The 23,310-nt window shown below is 44.2% G+C and overlaps 1 protein-coding gene across 1 annotated transcript in view; it reads left to right on the forward strand.

Moving 5' to 3' along the window:
- The first annotated feature begins 2,418 nt into the window (after positions 1-2,418).
- Positions 2,419-23,310, forward strand: part of RHCG (Rh family C glycoprotein) — a 50,801-nt gene continuing 29,909 nt past the window's right edge. The window contains exons 1-2 of the mRNA XM_060755187.2: positions 2,419-2,711; positions 22,250-22,436. Coding sequence (XP_060611170.2) covers positions 2,504-2,711; positions 22,250-22,436 — 395 coding nt within the window. The 5' untranslated portion in view covers positions 2,419-2,503. The remainder of the gene's footprint in view (positions 2,712-22,249; positions 22,437-23,310) is intronic.

Raw genomic sequence — 23,310 nt, forward strand, 5'->3', positions numbered from 1 at the left:
GGAATGACCAGGATGGGACAAAGGGCTCTTGTCTGCTGGAGCTAAGTGTGAATGTTTCAACTGACCACCTAGATTAGCATACAATGGCCTGACAATGCCTGGAGCAATCTTTTGTTGAGAGGTGATTAGATGTCCTTGTTTGTTTCCTCTCTTTTGTTTTTCTGTTGTCATTTTAGAGTTTTTTTTAATACTGGTAGCCAGGTTTTGTTCATTTTCATGGTCTCCTCCTTTCTGTTGAAATTGTCCACAAGCTTGTGTATTTCAATGGCTTCTCTGTGAAGTCTGACATGGTGGTTGTGAGAGTAGTCCAGCATTTCTGTGTTCTCAAATAAAATGCTGTGTCCAGGTTGGTTCCATCAGGTGGTTCAGTTCAAGATGAACTGAACCACCTCAACTGGGCTCTACAGGCCAATGGAGACTCATGTGGACAATTTCAACAGAAAGAGGAAACCATGAAAATGAACAAAACCTGGCTACCAGTATTAAAAAAAACCTCTAAAATTACAACAGCAAAACAACAGAGAGGAAACAAACAAGGACATCTAATCACCTCTCAACAAAAGTTTGCTCCAGGCACTGTCAGGCCATTATATGCTAATCAAGGTGGTCAGTTGGAATATTCACACCTAGCTCCAGCAGACAAGAGTCCTTTGTCTCACCCTGGTCATTCCACAGATATATAAACCCTTTTTCCTAGTTCCAACAGACCTCACAACCTCTGAGGATGCTTGCCACAGATGCAGGTGAAACGTCAGGAGAAAATGCCTCTAGACCCATGATGGTGAACCTATGACATGCGTGTTGGCACTATTTTTGATGGCACGCAGACACATGTGGCCGCATACAGAGAAATACACCTTATAAGAGCCAATCTAATTCCATCCTTAAATTTGTAAAAGGCTCTACAAATTTAACATCTGCATGTTTGAGCATTGTTCACTCCATAACTCAGCATGGATTATACATTTTTCTTATTTAAACTATAAATATTGCAAAATTATGGGTTTTTTCCCCACAAAGTGACACTCCACGCAAGTTATGCTCAGGTTTTTGGCCAATTTTGACGCACCAAGCTCAAAAGGTTGCCCATCACTGCTCTAGATCATGGCCATATAGCCCAAAAAAACCTACAACAACCCAGTATTATTTATCGTGTCATCAGCAACCATTGTATTACAATGGTAACAGAGCAAAACAAACACAGAGATTAAAAAGAAAAAGAAAGAAAAAAAACCCACACAGATTTTGTAAATTTGGTATTTGGTTAAATGTCCTTTGACCAGTATCTGGCCACTTGGAGTGCCTCTGGGGTTGCCGCAAGAAGGTCCTCCATCGTGCATGTGGCAGGGCTCAGGGTGCATTGCAGCAGGTGGTCAGTGGTTTGTTCTTCTCCGCACTCGCATGTCGTGGATTCCACTTTGTGGCCCCATTTCTGGAGGTTGGCTCTGCATCTCGTGGTGCCAGAGCGCAGTCTGTTCAGCACCTTCCAAGTCACCCAGTCTTCTGAGTGCCCAGGGGGGAGTCTCTCATCTGGTATCACCCATGAATTGAGGTGCTGGGTTTGGGCCTGCCACTTTTGGACTCTCGCTTGCTGGGGTGTTCCAGCGAGTGTCTCTGTAGACCTAAGAAAACTATGTCTTGATTTAAGTCGTTGATGTGCTGGCTGATACCCAAACAGGGGATGAGCTGGAGATGTCTCTGCCTTGGTCCTTTCACTATTGGCTGCTACTTCTCGGCGGATGTCAGGTGGTGCAATACTGGCTAAGCAGTGTAATTTCTCCAGTGGTGTAGGGCACAGACACCCCGTGATAATGCGGCATGTCTCATTAAGAGCCACATCCACTGTTTTAGTGTGATGAGATGTGTTCCACACTGGGCATGCATACTCAGCAGCAGAGTAGCACAGCGCAAGGGCAGATGTCTTCACTGTGTCTGGTTGTGATCCCCAGGTTGTGCCAGTCAGCTTTCGTATGATGTTGTTTCTAGCGCCCACTTTTTGTTTGATGACCTTCTTGTAGGTCAGAGCACGGTCCAAAGTGACTCCCAGGTATTTGGGTGCGCTGCAATGCTCCAGTGGGATTCCTTCCATGAAACAACCCAGTGATTCCATCCATGAAAGCCTTCAACAATACATTGATCTTTGGTCAGTTTGCACTTTCCTCTGTCCATACTGCCACAAAGTAGAACTTGGAGTCTACCTGGCTCTTTGTCATTGGTGATGCTGAGCCCAAGGAATGTATGTGGTTCCTAACAGGAGTCCACCCTAAAGCATGGGCCCCACCTTTTTCCTTGTTCCTGGTGTGAGAGAGAGGGCACACAGCTCAACCTCAAGGCACTTGTTGCTACTGTCCTGGTGTGACAAGGATGACTGACAGCCCTGTGGTCCCGCCCACCTCTCCCCAGATTACATAAAATGAATGAGCGTCCCCCAGCCGTCAGGACTTCTCAGCTAACTCCTGTTTCCCACCATTTCCCTCTGGACTAGCCAGCAAGAGAGGGAACCATGGTGAGGACTAACCTGTTGGCGAGGAACACCGACATGCGCTGGCGCCTGCCATTGGTTTGCCTTGTCTGGCAGATAGCCATGATTATCCTCTTTGGCATCTTTGTGCGCTTCAACCCTGAATCCGATGCAGCCGGGTGGCAGAAGGAGAAGCAGGACAAGAACATCACCAGCGATGCTGAGAATGACTTCTATTTCAGATACCCATGTGAGTACGGAAAGGATGCTCGGCAAAGATGGGACGTTGGTTTATTAGTCACGTCTGTAGCGCACCCACTGTCCAAGCCATTCAGGTGGCTACATATGTGCAAGCTAGGAGTGGGGAAGGTGTATCTGTTCTCCAGGTATCGTTGGACTGCAGGTATTCCGCTCCCAAAAGTCAGCATAGCCAATGGTGAAGAATGATGGGAGCTTGAGTATCAACATTACTCAATCGTGCACCCACTGTCCAAGCCATTCAGGTGGCTACATATGTGCAAGCTAGGAGTGGGGAAGGTGTATCTGTTCTCCAGGTATCGTTGGACTGCAGGTATTCTGCTCCCAAAAGTCAGCATAGCCAATGGTGAAGAATGATGGGAGCTTGAGTATCAACATTACTCAATCGTGCTTTGTAGATTACACTCAATAGGAGCAAGAAAGGGCTGTATGGCCATGTTCCAGAAGCATTCTCTGCTGATGTTTTGCCCACATCTACGGCAGGCATCCTTAGAGGTTGTGAGGTCTGTTGGAAACTAGGCAAGTGGGGTTTATATATCTGTGGAATAATGTCCAGGATGGGAGAAAGAACTCTTGTCTGGGTTGCTGTATGGACATGTTCCAGAAGCATGCTCTCCTGATGTTTTGCCCACATCTATGGCAGGCATCCTTAGAGGTTGTGAGGTCTGTTGGAAACTAGGCAAGTGGGGTTTATATATCTGTGGAATAATGTCCAGGATGAGAGAAAGAACTCTTGTCTGGGTTGCTGTATGGACATGTTCCAGAAGCATGCTCTCCTGATGTTTTGCCCACATCTATGGCAGGCATCCTTAGAGGTTGTGAGGTCTGTTGGAAACTAGGCAAGTGGGGTTTATATATCTGTGGAATGATGTCCAGGATGGGAGAAAAAACTCTTGTCTGGGTTGCTGTATGGACAAGTTCCAGAAGCATGCTCTCCTGACATTTTGCCCACATCTATGGCAGGCATCCTTAGAGGTTGTGAGGTCTGTTGGAAACTAGGCAAGTGGGGTTTATATATCTGTGGAATAATGTCCAGGATGAGAGAAAGAACTCTTGTCTGGGTTGCTGTATGGACATGTTCCAGAAGCATGCTCTCCTGATGTTTTGCCCACATCTATGGCAGGCATCCATGTTGCAATTGGCCCCCTTGATTAGCATTGAATATGCAGCCCCCGGTGGCGCAGTGGGTTAAACCCTTGTGCCGGCAGGACTGAAGACCGACAGGTCGCAGGTTCGAATCCGGAGAGAGGCGGATGAGCTCCCTTTATCAGCTCCAGCTCCTCATGCGGGGACATGAGAGAAGCCTCCCACAAAAAATGGTAATAACATCAAATCATCCGGGTGTCCCCTGGGCAACGTCCTTGCAGACGGCTAATTCTCTCACACCAGAAGCGACTTGCAATTTCTCAAGTAGCTCCTGACACACAAAAAAAAATTAGCATTGAATGGCTTTGCAGCTTCAAAGTACGGCTGCTTCCTGCCAGGAAAGGAAGCAGCCAGATATATAAACCCCACTTGCCTAGTTTCCAACAGACCTCGCAACAGGTTGTTGTGAGTTTTCCAGGCTGTATGGCCATGATCCAGAAGCATCCTCTCCTGACATTTTGCCCACATCTATGGCAGGCATCCTTAGAGGTTGTGAGGTCTGTTGGAAACTAGGCAAATGGGGTTTATATTACTGTGGAATGATGTCCAGGATGGGAGAAAAAACTCTTTGTTTGTTTGAGGCAAGTGTGAATGTTGGAGTTGACCACCTTGATTAGCATTGAATGGCTTTGCAGCTTCAAAGCCTGGCTGCTTCCTGCCAGGAAAGGAAGCAGCCAGATATATAAACCCCACTTGCCTAGTTTCCAGCAGACCTTGCAACAGGTTGTTGTGAGTTTTCCAGGCTGTATGGCCATGTTCTGGAAGCATTCTCTCCTGACATTTTGCCCACATCTATGGCAGTCATCCTCAGAGGTTGTGAGGTCTGTTGGAAATTAGGCAAGTGGGGTTTATATATCTGTGGAATGATGTCCAGGGTGGGAGAAAAAACTCTTTGTTTGTTTGAGGCAAGTGTGAATGTTGGAGTTGACCACCTTGATTAGCATTGAATGGCTTTGCAGCTTCAAAGCCTGGTTGCTTCCTGCCAGGAAAGGAAGCATCCAGATATATAAACCCCACTTGCCTAGTTTCCAGCAGACCTTGCAACAGGTTGTTGTGAGTTTTCCAGGCTGTATGGCCGTGTTCCGGAAGCATTCTCTCCTGACATTTTGCCCACATCTATGGCAGTCATCCTCAGAGGTTGTGAGGTCTGTTGGAAACTAGACAAGCGAGGTTTATATATCTGTGGAATTTTGTCTGTCTTTAAAATGGCTTGGATTCTCCCTCCTCCCCTGACCTCTTCTCTTTGTTTCCCCCTGACTTCAGGGTGGATCTATATTACCATATAATCCAGATTATCAAAATAGATAATCCACATTGAATTGGATCATATGAGTCTACACTGTCAATATCATATCAAATAATTTATTTCGGTCATAGACCAGCACAGGAAATAGAAGTTGCATTTCATACAAACTTGGTACGTTTAGTACATTAAAAATATAAATATAACCACTCTAAACTACAATCTAACCGATTCCGGACCAGCTTGCCTGTCCGAACATATCTCCTCTATGAACCATCTAGGACAGGGCTCCTCAAACGTTTTAAACCGGGGGCCAGTTCACTGTCCCTCAGACCGTTGGAGGGCCGGACTATAGTTTTTTTTAAAAAAATCAATTAAAAAATCCCTCTGCACATTGCGCATATCTTATTTGGCTGTGTGGAAGGGCCCTTCGAGGGAGGGGGTTCTTTCTTGCCCTCTTTAGGCAGTAATTCCAGGAGCAGAGAATGGGAAATCTTCCTCTTTCTAGTCTGAACAAAATCTGGCTACCAGTATTTAAAAAACTCTAAAATTATAACTGTAAATAAAGAACAACACTCAAACACAGGGGAACTCCAGACAAGAAACAATCAGGGCCAGCTAATCACCTCTCCCTAAAAACTTTCAGGCTATGAAATGGTCATCAAGGTGGCCAATTGAAACATTCATACCTACCTCCAACAGACAAGAGTTCTTTCCCCCACCCTGGATCTTCCACAATTTTCCTAGTTAAAGGTTTTCCTCTGACATGAAGTCCAGTCGTGTCTGACTCTGGGGTGTGGTGCTCATCGGTATTTCTAAGTCGAAGAGTCGGCGTTGTCCGTAGACACCTCCAAGGTCATGTGGCCGGCATGACTGCATGGAGCACCGGGGCAGTCTCCCTTTGCTGGCTCACGCTGCCCATCGGCGTGATGGGCAGTGTGAGCCCGCCAAGGGAGGAGCAGCACCGTGCGACCTACACTCGCGTAAAGCACCTCGCGAGCAGCTGCCCTTGGCTGGCTCACGCTGCCCATCGGGCACTGTGTGTGGGGTGGGGCACTCCTCCTCCACGGGCCGGATAAGTGATCTTGGTGGGCCGGAAGTGGCCTGCGGGCCGTAGTTTGAGGACCCCTGATCTAGGAGCTTAAGATTGTCTGGGGAGGTTGTACTCTCAATCCCACCTGCCTCACAAGTGTGATTGTCAGAGACGAATTATAGAATCAAAGAAACAAAGAGTTGGAAGAGACCTCATGGGCCATCTAGTCCAACCCCATTCTGCCAAGAAGCAGGAATATTGCATTCAAATCACCCCTGACAGATGGCCATCCAGCCTCTGTTTAAAAACTTCCAAAGAAGGAGCCTCCACCACACTCCGTAGATCTTAGGAAGCTGTTTCTTGATTTAAGGTGTTGGCATGCTGGCTAATATCTGAACAGGGGGTAGGCTGGACTCAGGGACTGCCTGTTTATGCGTTTTGGTGAGTCCAACTTCCAGATAAGCTTATCTGGGTTATTGGATACCGGGATGTGTAGTCCAAAAGATAACTCTTCCTAGTCTGGTTGTTTTGTTTTTTAAGAAATGCTAGCCTTATTCCATCACAGTGTCGGTGAGGAATGCATAAGCTGAAAGGGAAGTAGGAGAAACTAATGCCGTCACCTTGCTGATGGTCGCATTCCTAATGCTTTGACCCTGAAAACCTTGGCTCCAGTATGCCACTGGTTTGGCTTTTTCTTTCCATCGTTCTTTTCATTTTGCCCATTGCGATGCAAACTGGATCTTGATGTTATTACTTTCAATTGGTCAGAGAACAAAGGCTTACATTCTCCCATGTCCTGAAAATTTGTGGATTCAGCAATGATTGAGGCTTTGTTTGGTGATAATAACATCAACACATTTGTTGGTATGAAACAGGGCATAACTTTATTGGTTCCAGCTGAAAAGACTTGGCCCGCCAGTGTGGGTCTGGATCCAAACATGCCATCGCTCTGCCTGATCAACCCTAAGGTTTGTTTACCTGCGCATCCTGAAATATCTCAGAGGGATCAATGAATATATTCCATTAAAGACGTGTCACCTAAGCTTCATGATTGGTGCAGGGAACAGCTGATGCCTGGTAAGGAAGTTCTGTGCATTTGCACAGACCCTGCCTGTGTTAAAGTGCCAACCTCCTGTTATAGACTGAAATGCCATAACCCAGAAATAGCTATAATGTTCGATTTTGGAGCATAGTAAGATGAGCATCTCATTGCATTCATCACAAGTGAAAGAGTGGACTTTGATAAGCTTCCTCTTGGGGAAGGATCACACACAGAGCAGGAAAAAACCAAATAGGGTGGGTCAAAAAGTATTGCCTCCTGTGTGATAAAAACATTATAACATAATGTTACTCAACCTGGGGATCAAGACCCCTCAGGGGGTCATGAAGGGGTCTCAGCGGGGCTGCCAAAGACCACCAGAAAACACAATATTTTCTGTTGGTCATGGGGGTTCTGTGTGAGAAGTTTGGCCCAATTCTATCATTGGATCTCTGATTGTAGGTGAACTATAGGTAAAGGTAAAGGTTTTCCCCTGACATTAAGTCCAGTCGTGTCCAATGCTGGGGGTTGGTGCTCATCTCCATTTCTAAGCTGAAGAGCCTGCATTGTCCATAGACACCTCCAAGGTCATGTGGCCGGCATGACAGCATGGAGCTGTTACCTTCCCTCCAAAGCGGTACCTATTGATCTCACATTTGTATGTTTTCGAACTGCTAGTTTGGCAGAAGCTGGGGCTGACAGCAGAAGCTCATGCTGCTCCCCGGATTCGAACCTGTAACTTTCCGGTTTAACAGCTCAGCAGTTTAACCCACTGCGCCACTGGAGATTTATAGGTGAACTATAAATCCCAACAAATACAACTCCCAAATGTCAAGGTCTATTTTCCCCAAACTCCACCAGTGTTCACATTTGGGCATATTGAGTATTTGTGCCAAGTTTGGTCCAGATCCATCATTGTTTGAGTCCACAGTGTTCTCTGCATGTAGGTGAACTACAACACCCAAACTCAAGGTCAATGCCCAGCAAACCCTTCCAGTATTTTCTGTTGGTCATAGGAGTTCAGTGTGCAAAATTTGGTTCAGTTCCATTGTAGGTGGATTTCAGAATGCTCTTTGATTGTAGGTGAACTACAAATCCCAGCAACTACAACTCCCAAATGACAAAATCAATCACCCCCCCCCCCCAAACCCTACCAGTATTCAAAGTTGGGCGTATCGGGTATTTGTGCCAAATTTGGTCCAGTGAATGAAAATACATTCTGCATCTCGGATATTTACATGACGATTCCTAACAGTAGCAAAATTACAGTTATGAAGTAGCCACGAATATAATTAGGTTCTTGTGGGTTTTTTCGGGCTATAGAGCCATGTTCTAGAGGCATTTCTCCTGACGTTTCGCCTGCATCTATGGCAAGCATCCTCAGAGGTTGTGAGGTCTGTTGGAATTAGGACAATGGGTTTATATATCTGTGGAATGGCTGGGGTGGGGCAAGGAGCTCTTCCCTGCTGCAGTTAGCTCCTTGCCCCACCCCAGCCATTCCACAGATATATAAACCCATTTTTCCTACTTCCAACAGACCTCACAACCTCTGAGGATGCTTGCCATAGATGCAGGCGAAACGTCAGGAGAAATGCCTCTAGAACATGGCTCTATAACCCGAAAAAACCCACAAGAACCTAGTGATTCCAGCCATGAAAGCCTTCGACAATACACGAATATAATGTTGTGGTTGGAGGTCACCACAACAAAAGGATCTGTATCAAGTGGTCATGGTATTAGGAAGGTTGAGAACCACTGATATAACAGAAGAAGTTGCTACAGATCACAGTGCGAACTGTCCTCCAAACAAAACTATCATTCAACACAGTCACCATCAATTGAGAGATTGTATGGACCACATTTTTTGGACTGATTTGGAGCATGTTTTGAACTTGGCGAACTGTTTTTAAATGTATATTTATTATGATTTTATGTAATTGTGTATTTTATTGGTGTTTTTATATTGTTGGAAGCCGCCCTGAGTCCCTCTTCAGAGCTCGAGAATAGGACAGGATACAAATGTTCTAAATCAATCTATCTATCTATCTATTTGTACACATTTGCACCAATGTTTAGCCAAGGCAGCAAAACCATTTTGGGGAAAAAAACAGGGTTTTGCTTCGTGACCCATGATTTTAAAACTATTTATTTATTTATTTATTGTATCAGGAGCAAACAAATAGTTGTATTGCATTTTTAAACAGACAAACAGACAAACAAACAAACACAAAGTTTGCAAGCTTGGTAGTTGATTAAATGTCCTTTGACCAGTCTCTGGCCACTTGGAGTGCCTCTGGTGTTGCCGCAAAGAGGTTCTCCATTGTGCATGTGGCAGGGCTCAGGTTGCATGGCAGCAGGTGGTCAGTGGTTTGCTCTTCTCCGCACTCGCATGTTGTGGATTCCACTTTGTGGCCCCATTTCTTGAGATTGGCTCTGCATCTCGTGGTGCCAGAGCGCAGTCTGTTCAGCGCCTTCCAAGTCGTCTTCCGTGTGCCCAGGGGGGAGTCTCTCATTTGGTATCAGCCATTGAGTGAGGTTCTGAGTTTGAGCCTGCCACTTTTGGACTCTCGCTTGCTGAGGTGTTCCAGCGAGTGTCTCTGTAGATCTTAGAAAACTATACAAACCCACACAATCTCTTCGATCATCTGGCGAGGCCCTGCTCATGATCCCACCAGCATCACAGGCACGATTAGTGGGGATGAGAGAGAGGGCCTTTTTGGTGGTGGCCCCTCAACTCTGGAACTCACTTCCTAAGAACATCAGGCAGGCCCCAACCCTGGCAGTCTTTAGGAGAAGCTTGAAGACGTGGTTATTCCAGTGTGCCTTCCCAGAATAATGATTCCATAGTACTTTTTCCTCCAAAGCACTTTACATTTTTTAGGTCTGCTTGTATGTTTTCCACAAACGCCCCATCACTTTTTCGCCCATGTTACAGCATTACTTTCAATTTTAATTTTACATTTGGCCTTCCCACAGTTTTAATGGTGTGGTCTTATTTGTTAATGTTGTTTTATGTTGTTTTATTTTATTGTCCATGTTTTTATTTTAATTGCTTGTATTGTTATTATTGCTTGTATTGTTGTATTTGGGCTTGGCCTCTTGTAAGCTGCACCGAGTCCCTTGGGGAGATGGTAGCGGGGTACAAATAAAGTTATTGTTGTTGTTTTTGTTGTTGTTGTTGTTGTTGATTTAAGTCGTTGACATGCTAGCTGACACCCAAACAGGGGATGAGCTGGAGATGTCATTGCCTTGGTCCTTTCACTATTTTTAAACTTTTCACTATTTTAAAACTGTTCTGACGTCATTCAAGTCATTGAATCTTAAACTGCATAGTTTGTCTTTCAGAGGTCCAAACAAGTAAAAGTCAGAAGGGGCCAAATCATAAACATTATTCAAGCTATGATGGATTTCCTTTGGTGCATAACTTTCTTTTGGCAGAAATTCAATGACGACTGTTTCCTTGAGCTTCAGATTCATGGTTCTAATCAGTCAATCAAAAAAAGAAAAGCCTCTATTAGTAGAGTAAGGTGACCTCTATCATATCATGCATTGATAGTCCAGTAGCTGTGAAAGAAAGAAAAGTTAGAGTGGTGGAGGCATTACTTTTTGACTCACTCTCAGGGCGAATTGTGTTGGCCATCCAACAAGATGTAAAAAAAATCCAGCATCATTATTATTTTTTAAAAAATGATGCCCCTCTATCTGTAAAAAAAAGGCTCCAAAACTCCTGGCCAAAATACTTAGCTGAAGTTTGACACACTGTAATTAAAAGAAAATATATGCAGGAGGAAGACTTTTGGAACAAAGGCTATCCAGAGTCTGTCATTAGTAATAGTTGCAACAGAGCTGATCTTTTCGGGAAACAGGAAAGAAAAACACCAGAATAGTGCAGTTTGACTCAAAATTGCAGAGTAGGGTCAGAAAATCTGATCCTGCACTGCAATCAGTAAATTGCAGAATAGGATCAGAAAAAAACAAAGCTTAAGTGGCTGAGGGGCAAAAGGAAAGGGCCTAAGGCTGTTAGGAATTGTGGGAGTTGAAGTCCAAAATGCCTGGTGTAACAGTTCTATGTAGTGAAGCATGGTATGCTTCCTCCAGGATTGAAGGGAGATTCATGTTAGGAGGGAATGAACTTGCATTTTGCCTCAGGCATCAAAATGCCCCGGGCAATCATCAGCTAGGGCTCCTTCTCAAGTTTAATTCAAACCAAAGGGAGATTCGTTTTAGTGGGCTTTCCCCTGTTGTAATAATAATAATAATAATAATAATAATAATAATAACAACAACAACAACAACAACAACAACAACACTTTATTTGTACCCTGCTACCATCTCCCCAAGGGACTCGGTGCGGCTTACATGAGGCCGAGCCCAAATACAACAATACAAGCAAGAATAACAACAATACAAGCAATTAAAATAAAAACATGGACAATAAAATAATGAAACATTAACAATAAGACAACTGGACCAAGGCCATAATAATAATAATAATAATAATAATAATAATAATAATAATAAACCTTTATTTATACCCCGCTACCATCTCCCGAAGGACTCGGTGCGGCTTACAAGAGGCCGAGCCCAAATACATCAGTAAAAAAGTAACAACAATACCGACAATAAATAAACTCATAAAGAAGCAATAAACAGTAATAATAACACCACGATGCATTAAAAACCTATGGCGGACCAATTGTAATAATTAAAATTTTAAAAATGCTGGGCATGACAAGGTGACCTATTTATTTTATTTATTTATTTCACTTACTTATACCCCGCCCTTCTCACCCCAGGGGGGACTCAGGGCGGCTTACAGAGGAGGCACAATTAGATGCCCAAATCCATTGACAAGCAGTACAAATACAAACAATTCAACAATTAATTAAAAACATCAGTACATAATAAAATAATAAAACAGTCTCATGCTCAGGGTTCAGAGTCCATATATCCATTCCATTCCATTTGTCCTTGTCTATCATCAGATCCTTCAGTTAGCTGCCAGAATGACCAAAGGCTTGATCCCAGATCCAGGTCTTCAGTTTTTTCCTAAACGCCAAAAGGGAAGATGACGATCTGATCTCCCCGGGGAGTGAGTTCCACAGGTGGGGGGCCACCACTGAGAAGGCCTTCTCCTCGTCCCCGCCAGCCTCACTTGTGACAGTGGCGGGGTCGAGAGCAGGGCCTCCCCAGATGATCTTAAGCTTCGAGGTGGGACGTAGAGGGAGATCCGTTTGGAAAATACACTGGGCCGGAACCCTATAGGGTTTTGTAGGTCAAAACCAGCACTTTGAATTGTGCTCGGAATTGGATCGGCAGCCAGTGGAGCTGGCGCAACAGGGGGGTTGTATGCTCCCTGTACGTCGCTTCGGTGAGCAATCTGGCTGCTTCTCGCTAGGATAGGTATCTGGAGAGAGATGGAGCGAGCAGACAATCCTAGATCATTAGTAAAGGACGATTAGGGACATGTTGCTTAGGGTTTCCTTATTCTGGGAAGGCACACTGGAACAACCACGTTTTCAGGCTCCTCTTCAAGACTGCCAAAGTTGGGGCATGCCTAATGTCCTTGGGGAGTGAGTTCCAGAGTTGAGGGGCCACCACCGAGAAGGCCCTATCCCTTGTCCCCACCAATCGTGCTTGCGATGGAGATGGGATCATGAGTAGGGCCTCTCCAGATGAACGAAGAGATCGTGTGGGTTCGTATACAGGGATGCGGTCATGCAGGTAGGCGGGTCCCAAACCGTTCAGGGCTTTGTAGGTGAGAACCTGCACCTTGAATTGGGTCCAGAAAATGAATGGCAACCAGTGGGGCTCCTTGAACAGGAGGGTTGGCCACTCCCTGTAAGGAGCTCCAATTAACAACCAGGCTGCCGCCCGTTGGACCATCTGGAATTTCCGAGCCGTTTTCAAGGGCAGCCCCATGTAGAGTGCATTGCAGTAATCCAGTCTAGAGGTGACTAAGGCATGGACCACCCTGGCCAGATCTGCCTTCATGAGGTATGGTTGCAGTTGGCAATCAAATGCTTGACACTTGCCTGTTACACAAAGTAGCATAGCGATTTTCAGTCTTGTTTGAAAGCACAGAATACTGACTTCACCAGGTTGGTGACATTACAATTCTTTACTTGTTTGTTTGCAAATGGTACAAGATTTCAAATCAAATTCAGAGTTTAATAATAATAATAATAATAATAATAACAACAACAATAACAACAACAATTTTATTTATATTCTGCCCTATCTCCCCAAAGGGACTCGAGGCAGATTCCAATCACAAAAAGGCAAACATTCAATGCCTGAATCCAAATGCTTTGTCCTTTGCCATAAGCTGTAGCAGCCCAATGGAAAAAAACACAGTGTGAATGTGGTATTTAAAGAAGAGAAAAAAAGACAGGATTTCTTTCTTTCTTTTCTCCATCTGTCCATGCTGTAATAGGTGGTCTGTGGTTTGCTTTGCTCTGCACTCACATGTTGTGGACTCCACTTAGTGGCTCCATTTCTTAAGGTTGGCTCTGCATCTCGTGGTGCCAGAGCACAGTTTGTTCAGCAGCTTCCAAGTCACCCCAACTTCTGTGTGCCCAGGAGGGAGTCTCTCATTCGGTATCAGCCATGGCTTGAGGTTCCGGGTTTTCACCTGCCTCTTTTGAACCTTTCCTTGCAGAGGTGTTCCTGCGAGTATCTCTGTAGATCTTAGAAAGCTATTTCTTGATTTAAGGTGTTGGCATGCTGGATTGGAGATGTCACTGCCTTGGTCCTTTCATTATTGGCTGCTACCAATGCAAAGATACAGAATGGGGGACTTCTGGCTTGAGAGCAGTATGTGTGAAAAAGATCTTGGAGTCCTCGTGGACAACAAGTTAAACATGAGCCAACAATGTGATGTGTGGGCAAAAAAAGCCAATGGGATTTTGGCCTGCATCAATAGGAGCATAGTGTCTAGATTTGGGGAAGTCATGCTCCCCGTGCTCTATTCCGCTTTGGTTAGACCACTTTACCTGGAATATTGTGTCCAATTCTGGGCACCACAATTCAAGAGAGATATTGACAAGCTGGAATGTGTCCAGAGGAGGGTGACTAAAATGATCAAGGGTCTGGAGAACAAGCCCTATGAGGAGCGGCTTAAGGAGCTGGGCATGTTTAGCCTGAAGAAGAGAAGGCTGAGAGGAGACACGATAGCCATGTATAAATATGTGAGAGGAAGCCACAGGGAGGAGGGAGCAAGCTTGTTTTCTGCTTCCTTGCAGACTAGGACGCAATGGAACAATGGCATCAAACTACAAGAGAGGAGATTCCACCTGAACATGAGGAAGAACTTCCTGACTGTGAGAACCATTCAGCATTGGAACTCTCTGCCCCGGAGTGTGGTGGAGGCTCCTTATTTGGAAGCTTTTAAACAGAGGCTGGATGACCATCTGTCAGGGGTGATTTGAATGCAATTTTTCTGCTTCTTGGCAGAATGGGGTTGGACTGGATGGCCCATGAGGTCTCTTCTAACTCTTTGATTCTATGATTCTATGATTCTACTTCCTGGCATATGTCAGGTGGTGCAATGCCAGCTAAACAGATTAATTTCTCCAGTGGTATGGGGCGTATACAGGCCTGTAGCGAGGGGGTGGTTTTAGGGGTTCAAACCCCCCCCCCCGAAATGTTTCAGATTTTTAAAAAAAACCTGGTTTACTCATGAATTTTAACTGGTTAACCAAATCCCCATGCTAAGTCTATGAGATGCAAAAAATTAAGAGTCCCTCCAGAACTGTAAGCACTATCTCAAGCAAATATTGACAATTTATTCACACTGTCATTACTTTCAGCAATAGCCGATGTAGTGAAGCAACCAAGTTGGGTGGGGGAGGGGTGTTGAATGCTCTCATTAAGGAGGCCAGACTTGGTGGAGGTGGTTGACAGGGGTGGAGCTGCAGGCTATTGAAGGCTGCTCTGCCCCCTGCAGATGTGCTCTTGGCTTCAGCGTGAGCTAGGAGGCAGGTTTCAACCCCCCCCCCCCCCCCGAAATTTTCAACCCTCCCCGAAATTTTCAAACCCCCCCCCCCTGAAATTTTCAACCCCTCCCCCCCGGCTGAAATTGTCAACCCTCCCCAAAATGTTTTTCTGGCTACGGCCCTGGGCTTATACATCCCATGATAATGCAGCATGTCTCATTAAGAGCCACGTCCACTGTTTTAGTGTGGTGAGATGTGTTCCACACTGAGCATGTGTACTCAGCAGCAGAGTAGCAAAGCGCAAGGGCAGATGTCTTCACTGTATCTGGTTGTGATTCCCAGGTTGTGCCAGTCAGCTTTCGTTATGATATTGTTTCTAGCACCCACTTTTTGCTTGATGTTCAGGCAGTGCTTCTTGTAGGTCAGAGAACGGTCCAGAGTAACTTCCAGGTATTTGGGCGTGCTGCAAATGCGGACCTCCTGCTAAGTGTGATATGAATTCAGCAAGGGGAAATTAGTCTGGGGAGGCCCTCCTTTCGCCCCTTCCTTTTTCACAGGCAAGACTTGTGGGAATGAGGGAGAAAGCCTTCTCTGTTGTGGCTCCCCGACTTTGGAACTCACTACCTGGTGAAATTAGGCAAGACTTCACCTTAGCAGCCTTTAAGAAAAATCTGAAAACTTGGCTCTTCCGACGTGTCTTTGGAGAGTGACCATTTGTCCCAGTTCTGTTTGTTCCATCTACAGTGTTGCTCCTATGTTGCACTTTCCCCCTTCCTAAACTGAAAGTCTAACCCTACTGGTCATCCTTTTTGGGCTCCTCTCAATTACAGGTTTGTTTTTTTAAATTCCTACCTCAGCCAAGGTTTTGTCATTTTACCTCGTCCATTTGGCCTGCCCATTGTGTTTGATTTTATATATGTCAATCTCCTTTGTTTATTTGATTTTGCTACTTTATTTTATTCTGATGAATTTTTTGTTGCCTGCATTTTGTATTTTATGTTGCTGTATTGTATCTTTGGGCTTGGCCTCATGTTAGCTGCCCTAAGTCCCCTTCATGGAGATGTAAATAAACATTATTATTATTATTATTATTATTATTATTATTAGAAACACAACAAGATGAGTCCACAGCAGACACACTGCTGGCTGCTGAATTGGATCACACATCGGACACTTCCCAAGTGTCTAGGACTTGTGATGTATCGGCGAATAATTCATGCAGATCCCAGGAAGATGGCTTTCTGCAGCTGGCAGATGGTAATTTTGTCAGTGCCGATTGTGTTTAAGTGCAGGCCAAGGTCTTTAGGCACTGCACCCAGTGTACCAATCACCAGTGCGACCACCTTGTCTGGCCTGTGTCAAAGTCTTTGCAGTTCGATCTTTAAATCCTCATACTGTGTCATCTTTTCCAGTTGTTTCTATTCAATCCTGCTGTCACCTGGGATTGCAACAATATTATTATTATTATTATTATTATTATTATTATTATTATTATTATCACAACAAGATGAGTCCACAGCAGACACTGTGCTGGCTGTTGTATTGGATCACACGTTGGACACTTCCCAAGTGTTTAGGACTGTGTGATGTATCCCAGGAAGGTGGCATTTTGCAGCTGGCAGATGGTAATTTTGTCAGCGCTGATTGTGTTTAAGTGCAGACCAAGGTCTTTACGCACTGCACCCAGTATGCTGATCACCACTGGGACCACCTTGACTGGCTTGTGCCAGAGTCTTTGCAGTTCTTTAAATCTTCAGACCGTGTCATCTTTTCTAGTTGTTTCCCTTCAATCCTGCAGTCACCTAGGATTGCAACATTACTATTATTATTATTATCATCATCATCATCATCATCATCATCATCACAGCAAGATGAGTCCACAGTAGACACTCTGCTGGCTGTTGTATTGGATCACACATCGAACACTTCCCAAGTATCTAGGACTGTGTGATGTATCGGCAAATAATGTGAGCAGATCCCAGTAAGGTGGCCTTTTGCAGCTGAAAAATAGTAATTTTGTCAGTGACAATTGTTTTAAGTGCAGGCCAAGGTCTTTAGGCAGTGCACCCAGTGTGCCGATCACCACTGGGACCACCTTGACTGGCTTGTGCCAGAGTCTTTGCAGTTTGAGCTTTAAATCCTCAGATTGTGTCATCTTTTCTAGTTGTTTCTCTTCAATCCTGCTGTCATCTAGGATTGCAACATTATTATTATTGTCGAAGGCTTTCATGGCCGGAATCACTGGGCTGTTGTAGTTATTTTCGGGCTATATGGCCATGGTCTAGAGGCATTCTCTCCTGACGTTTCGCCTGCATCTATGGCAAGCATCCTCAGAGGTAGTGAGGTCTGTTGGAAACTAGGAAAAGGGATTTATATATCTGTGGAATGACCAGGGTGGGACAAAGGACTCTTGTCTGATGGAGCTAGGTGTGAATGTTTCAACTGACCACCTTGGTTAGCATATAATGGTCTGACATTGCCTAGAGCAAACTTTTGTTGAGAGGTAATTAGATGTCCTTGTTTGTTTCCTTTCTGTTGTGCTGTTGTAATTTTAGAGTTTTTTAATACTGGGAGCCAGATTTTGTTCATTTTCATGATTTCCTCCTTTCTGTTGAAATTGTCCACATGCTTGTGGATTTCAATGGCTTCTCTGTGTAGCCTGACATGGTGGTTGTGAGAGGGGTCCAGCATTTCTGTGTTCTCCAATAATATGCTGTGTCCAGGTTGGTTCCTCAGGTGCTCTGCTATGGCTGACTTCTCTGGTTGAATAAGTCTGCAGTGCCTTTCATGTTCCTTGATGCGTTTCTGGGCAATGCTGCTGCATTTGGTGGTCCCTCTGGAGACTTGTCCAGTGTCCACAGCTGCATGGTACACGGTAGACTCCTGCAGAAGCGAGAGGATCCCTTTTGTCCTTTGCTGAACGTAGCATTGGTTGGATTTTCTTGGTGGGTCTGTAGATAGTTTGTATGTTGTGTTTCCTCATCAGCTGCCCTATACTGTCAGTGGTTCCCTTGATGTATGGCAAGAACACTTTTCCTCTGGGTGGATCTTCATCACCCGTAGCTCCATCAGACAAGAGTCCTTTGTCCCACCCTGGTCATTCCACAGATATATAAACTCTTTTGCCTTGTTCCAACAGACCTCACAACCTTTGAGGATGCTTGCCATAGATGCAGGCGAAACGTCAGGAGAGAATGCCTCTAGAACATGGCCATATAGCCCGAAAAAACCTACAACAACCCATTATTATTATTATTATATTAATTAAATAATAAAAATATTATTATTAAAAATTAATAATTATTAATGGCGAGTTATGGCAATCTCACCAGAATACATGTAGTGTGTGTGGCATTAACAGGGTCACTACACAGCCAATGAAGGGCAGGAAAATGATGTTTTTGTCATTGTCGTGGAGCCCATTATCGAGTCTCCCCTCTTTCACTAATCCTTTTATACAAGGATTGCTGCCTCTTTGCTTCCCACATAACAGACGCTTAACAAGGGCAGAAATGCTCCAGAAGAGAAGATCCAGCCTTTCACAGACTCACTCTTCTTCATTTTAGCCGGGCATTTTGCCACAGTGTGCTAACTGTGCCTTGCCTCATTTCTCAACTGCCACTGTGGGAATAAAGTGGGGACAAACTACGTTTTTCTGTTAGCCAACAACCCCCTCCACCCACCCCAAGTTTTACCAGTCATGCAGGACATTTACAGCCGCGTTGACGCTTTGTTATGAGTCCCAAATGGTTGTGCTTGGGAAAAACATGCACTCTCTAAACAAAACGCCTCACTTCATTAAACACGGATTTGAGATGAGAATCGGTTGGTTCCATCAGTCCCTGGAAAGCTTTGCGGCCCGCTCTCATGGTAATAATTACATAACTTCTGGATTAAGCCAGACACTGTTTAATCATTAAATGCCTTCAGGTGATGGCAATGTCGTTTCAGCATTATTCTTCCTCTTTCTTCTTTCTAATTTAATGTATCATGCAATTTGCTCAGAGACAACTATCTTGTGCCTTTCCACTGTCCTGATTTGGCAGGGTCAGACTGGGGATTAATCCTCTTTCGTCCCACTTTTCAGCTGCTTTTAAAATGTCTCAATTTTTTCCCCTCTCACTTTGAAATCGAGGTGGAATTTAAAAGGAGAGACCATGCGGACCCACCAAAGAGGGCTCGCTACAATGGTGAGCAAAGAGAAGCCCAATTTAAAAGGTTTTTCCCAAGTTCCCAAAAGAAATCTCACCAAAGTTGAAGGAAGCGCCACCGAGATGATTTTATTGCGATTCAGCTGAAAAGGATGCAAAGCAGCAATATTTCGCCAAGCTAAGCATGCATGAGTACAAATAAAAGCCATTTTAATAGAAAAACAGAGTTGTCTGCTTTGAATCTCCCACTCCCCACCCTCCGCCTGGCTTGAAAGTGATTGGCTGGTGCTTCAACGGCTGGGAGGAGGCTCGGCCACCTCTTGAGCGCCTGGGCCAATCACCAGGCTTCGGCCACCTCGGCGTTTCAGCGAATCAGGAGAGAGGGAGGCGGGATAAGGGAATACAATGCATTCTTGAGTGGATTATGGAAATTCATAATGTAAAGGGAGATGGTTTCTCAGTAATAAATGTGCTACCTTCTGCTATATATGAAACCTAGGGCATAAAACCTTGATTAAATGTACACACTATCTAACATGGGAACGGTCCTTGTTGTTCTTAGCGTCTTGGCAAAATGACCAAGGCTTAACCCTTATTATCCAGTCTGGTGTCCTTGACCTTAGCAAAACTATAAGTTCCTATCTTTTATCGGGGGGGGGGGGAGGGTGTCATGTTCGACTTCATTTTCCTTCTTTATCCTCATCTTAGTTGATGTTCTAGTACCCGAATTTTTCAGCTAGTTCTCAACCTTCCAAATGTCGTGACTCTTTAACACAGTTCCTCATGTTGTGGTGACCTCCAACCATAACATTTTCATTGCTACTTCATAACTCTAATTTTCCTACTGTTAGGAATCATCATGTAAATGTCTGATATGCAGGATGTATTTTCATTCACTGGACCAAATTTGGCACAAATACCCAACATGTCCAAATTTGGATACTGGTGGGGTTGGGGGAGGGATTGATTTTGTCAATTGGGAGTTGTAGTTGCTGTGATTTATAGTTCACCTACAATCGAAGATGATTCAGAACTCCACCAATGATGGAATTGAACCAAAGTTGGCACACAGAACTCCCATGACCAACAGAAAATACTGGAAGGGTTTGGTGGACATTGAGTTTTGGAGTTGTAGTTCACCTACATCCAGAGAGTGCTGTGGATCTTGACCAAACTTGGCACAAATACTCAATATGCCCAAATTTGGAATACTGGTGAAGCTTGGTGAAAATAGACCTTGACATTTGGAAGTTGTCATTGCTGGGATTTATAGTTAACCTACAAAGAGCACTCTGCACCAAACTCGGCACACTACATCCATGGCCAACATTGAATACTTTTGTATTAATTTGTTTACATAACGATTTTCAAATTATAACTGGGTGCCACTTAGCATATATTTTGTCCTCTCTAAATTTGGTAAAAACCACAGAAGTGACTATTACATTTGATTGAATGAAATAACCCCCAAGAAGCCTGATGAAGAGAATTTATTCTTGAAACAAGGACACAAAACACCCAGGGAACCTTGTACCAAGTTTGATACATTCGACGTGAACTATACTCCCAAGTTTGTGGAACACAACGTGAACATTTGTGGAAAACATTATGGACATATTGAAAGTGTATTCTCAAGTTTACTGAACACAATGTGAACTGTTTTCAAGTTTGATATATTCATTGATATATATGTCCTATGAAATTATTTTGTAAACCTTATATATTTTGTTTGTTTCACTATTGAGGTTTGTCCTGCATGTATTATGAAAGTTACTTAAACTTGTATCTGTACTGAAGCTCATTTCAATAGGACAATTGCATATTTACAACTCTTTTATAGATATCTGTGTAAGTTATTAGAACACTACATACATGGCCAACATTGAATACCTATGGGAGAAAAGCAGGATAAAAACAATAAATAAATAAATAAATAAATAAATAAATAAATAATACTTAAAGCAGTGGTTCCCAACCTGTGGTTCGTGGACTGCCAGTGGTCCCCAAGAATGAAAGTATGGTCTATGGCTTCTCCATTGCTACACTATTGCCACATGGCAATAGTGAGTGACTGGTCTCGCAAAATCCTCTTATAGTGCCAAGGCAACGTGGATGTTAGGAGGGGAGAGGATGACTACCCATGAATGATTACTACTACCACATCAGCTCTAGATTATTAAATATGATTTTCTATGGGCAAGCAGGTAGCGACTACTGGATGGCATATGTTCTGTATCAGAAACTAGAGCTGATGTGGTCTATCCAATGCAATTTTCTGAATCAGCATCCCAAATAACCAAATCAAATCTAAAGTTGATCAAAAACTGATTCATAGCCCTTGTGGTACTTGGTTGCTGTGAGTTTTCCAGGCTGCTTGGCCATGTTCCAGAAGCATTCTCTCCTGACATTTCACCCACATCTATGGCAGGCATCCTCAAAGGTTGCGAGGTCTGTCAATAACTAAGCAAGTGAGGCTTTTATATCTATGGAATGTCCAGAGTGGGAGAAAGAACTCTTGTCTGCTTGAGACAAGTGTGAATGTTGCAATTGACCACCTTGGTTAGCATTTAATGGCCTTGCAGCTTCAAAGCCTGGTGAGGATGCTGCCTGGGGGAATCCTTTGTTGGGAGGTGTTAGTTGGTCCTGATTGGTTCTTGTCTGGAGTTCCCCTGTTTTTTGAGTGCTGCTCTTTATTCACTGTCCTAATTTTAGAGTTTTTTAAAACATTGGTAGCCAGATTTTGTTCATTTTCATGGTTTCCTTCCTTTGGTACTAATGTTAGAGAATGGTCTCTGGTCAAAAAAAGGTTGGGAACTACTGACTTAAAGCAAACGTGAAGAAATGGCTATTCTTTTATATACTAGTTCATGATATAAAACAAATTATTTGCTACGAAGCATGCAGCACCACAACATGGAGATGGGCAAGGTGAGCATGCGCATATGGACCAATTTTGAATGAAACTCTTTTCTTTGACACAGCTTTCCAAGATGTCCATGTGATGATCTTTGTGGGCTTTGGCTTCCTCATGACATTCCTTCAGCGCTATGGGTTTGGTGCGGTGGGGTTCAACTTCCTCCTTGCGGCTTTTGGGATCCAGTGGGCCCTCCTCATGCAGGGCTGGTTCCACACCTTGGAGAATGGGAAGATCCTTATTGGAGTACAAAGGTAAGCTTGTGTGCACAGAACTTTGGAAAGATGCAGATGAAGGCTTCAGGAGCAACTCGGCCTCCTATTTGAGGGACGTCATCTCTCATCTAATTGCATTGGCTGAATGCTTTGCAAACCTGGAATTTTTAGTTTGGTGAGGCATCAGCATTCTGTGGCAGCCCCAAATGATCCCAAACGACAACCTCCATTACCCCATACCATTGTGCCAGGGCAATTAAAGTGGATTAATTCTACATCATAGATGGATCCAAGGGTTTTTTCCCCCAGAGCTGCAAGCTTTGGTGTGCAAACACTTTTGTTTTTAAAGAAGGAATTCTAAGCAGGGAGCAACTGTAGTGACCAAATTACAAAGAGTCCATTTTTTGCCCCTGCACATTACATTTGGCAGCAAATACTTGCTTTGGTTTCAGGGTTTTGAAAATTGTGGTGCGCATTAGAATACATGGCACATTAGACTGGAGTAAATATGGTCTTATCAGCAGCAGCTGCAAACATATGTGACCGAGTCTGATCATCTTCCAGGAGGTTTTTAAAAACTGTTTTTATTATATCATATATAGAAACATACAATCTTCAAAAGTTACACTCCCCCTGAAGCCACAGGTCTGCAGTTTGGGAGTCCTCTTGGATTCATTGCTCATGCTTGAGGCTCAGGTGTCAGCAGTGTCCAGGAGGGCTTTTGCACAATTGAGACTCGTGCGCCAACTGCGACCGTACCTCGCAAAGGCTGATCTGGCCGGAGTGGTCCATGCCTTGGTCACCTCTAGGTTGGATTACTGTAATGCGCTCTACGTGGGGCTCAGAAATTCCAACTGGTCCAATGGGCAGCAGCCAGGATGTTAACTGGTGCCCCTTACAGAGAGAGGTCAAC

This window comes from Anolis sagrei, chromosome 9 (genome assembly GCF_037176765.1).
Source record: "Anolis sagrei isolate rAnoSag1 chromosome 9, rAnoSag1.mat, whole genome shotgun sequence".
Lineage (NCBI taxonomy): Eukaryota > Metazoa > Chordata > Lepidosauria > Squamata > Dactyloidae > Anolis > Anolis sagrei.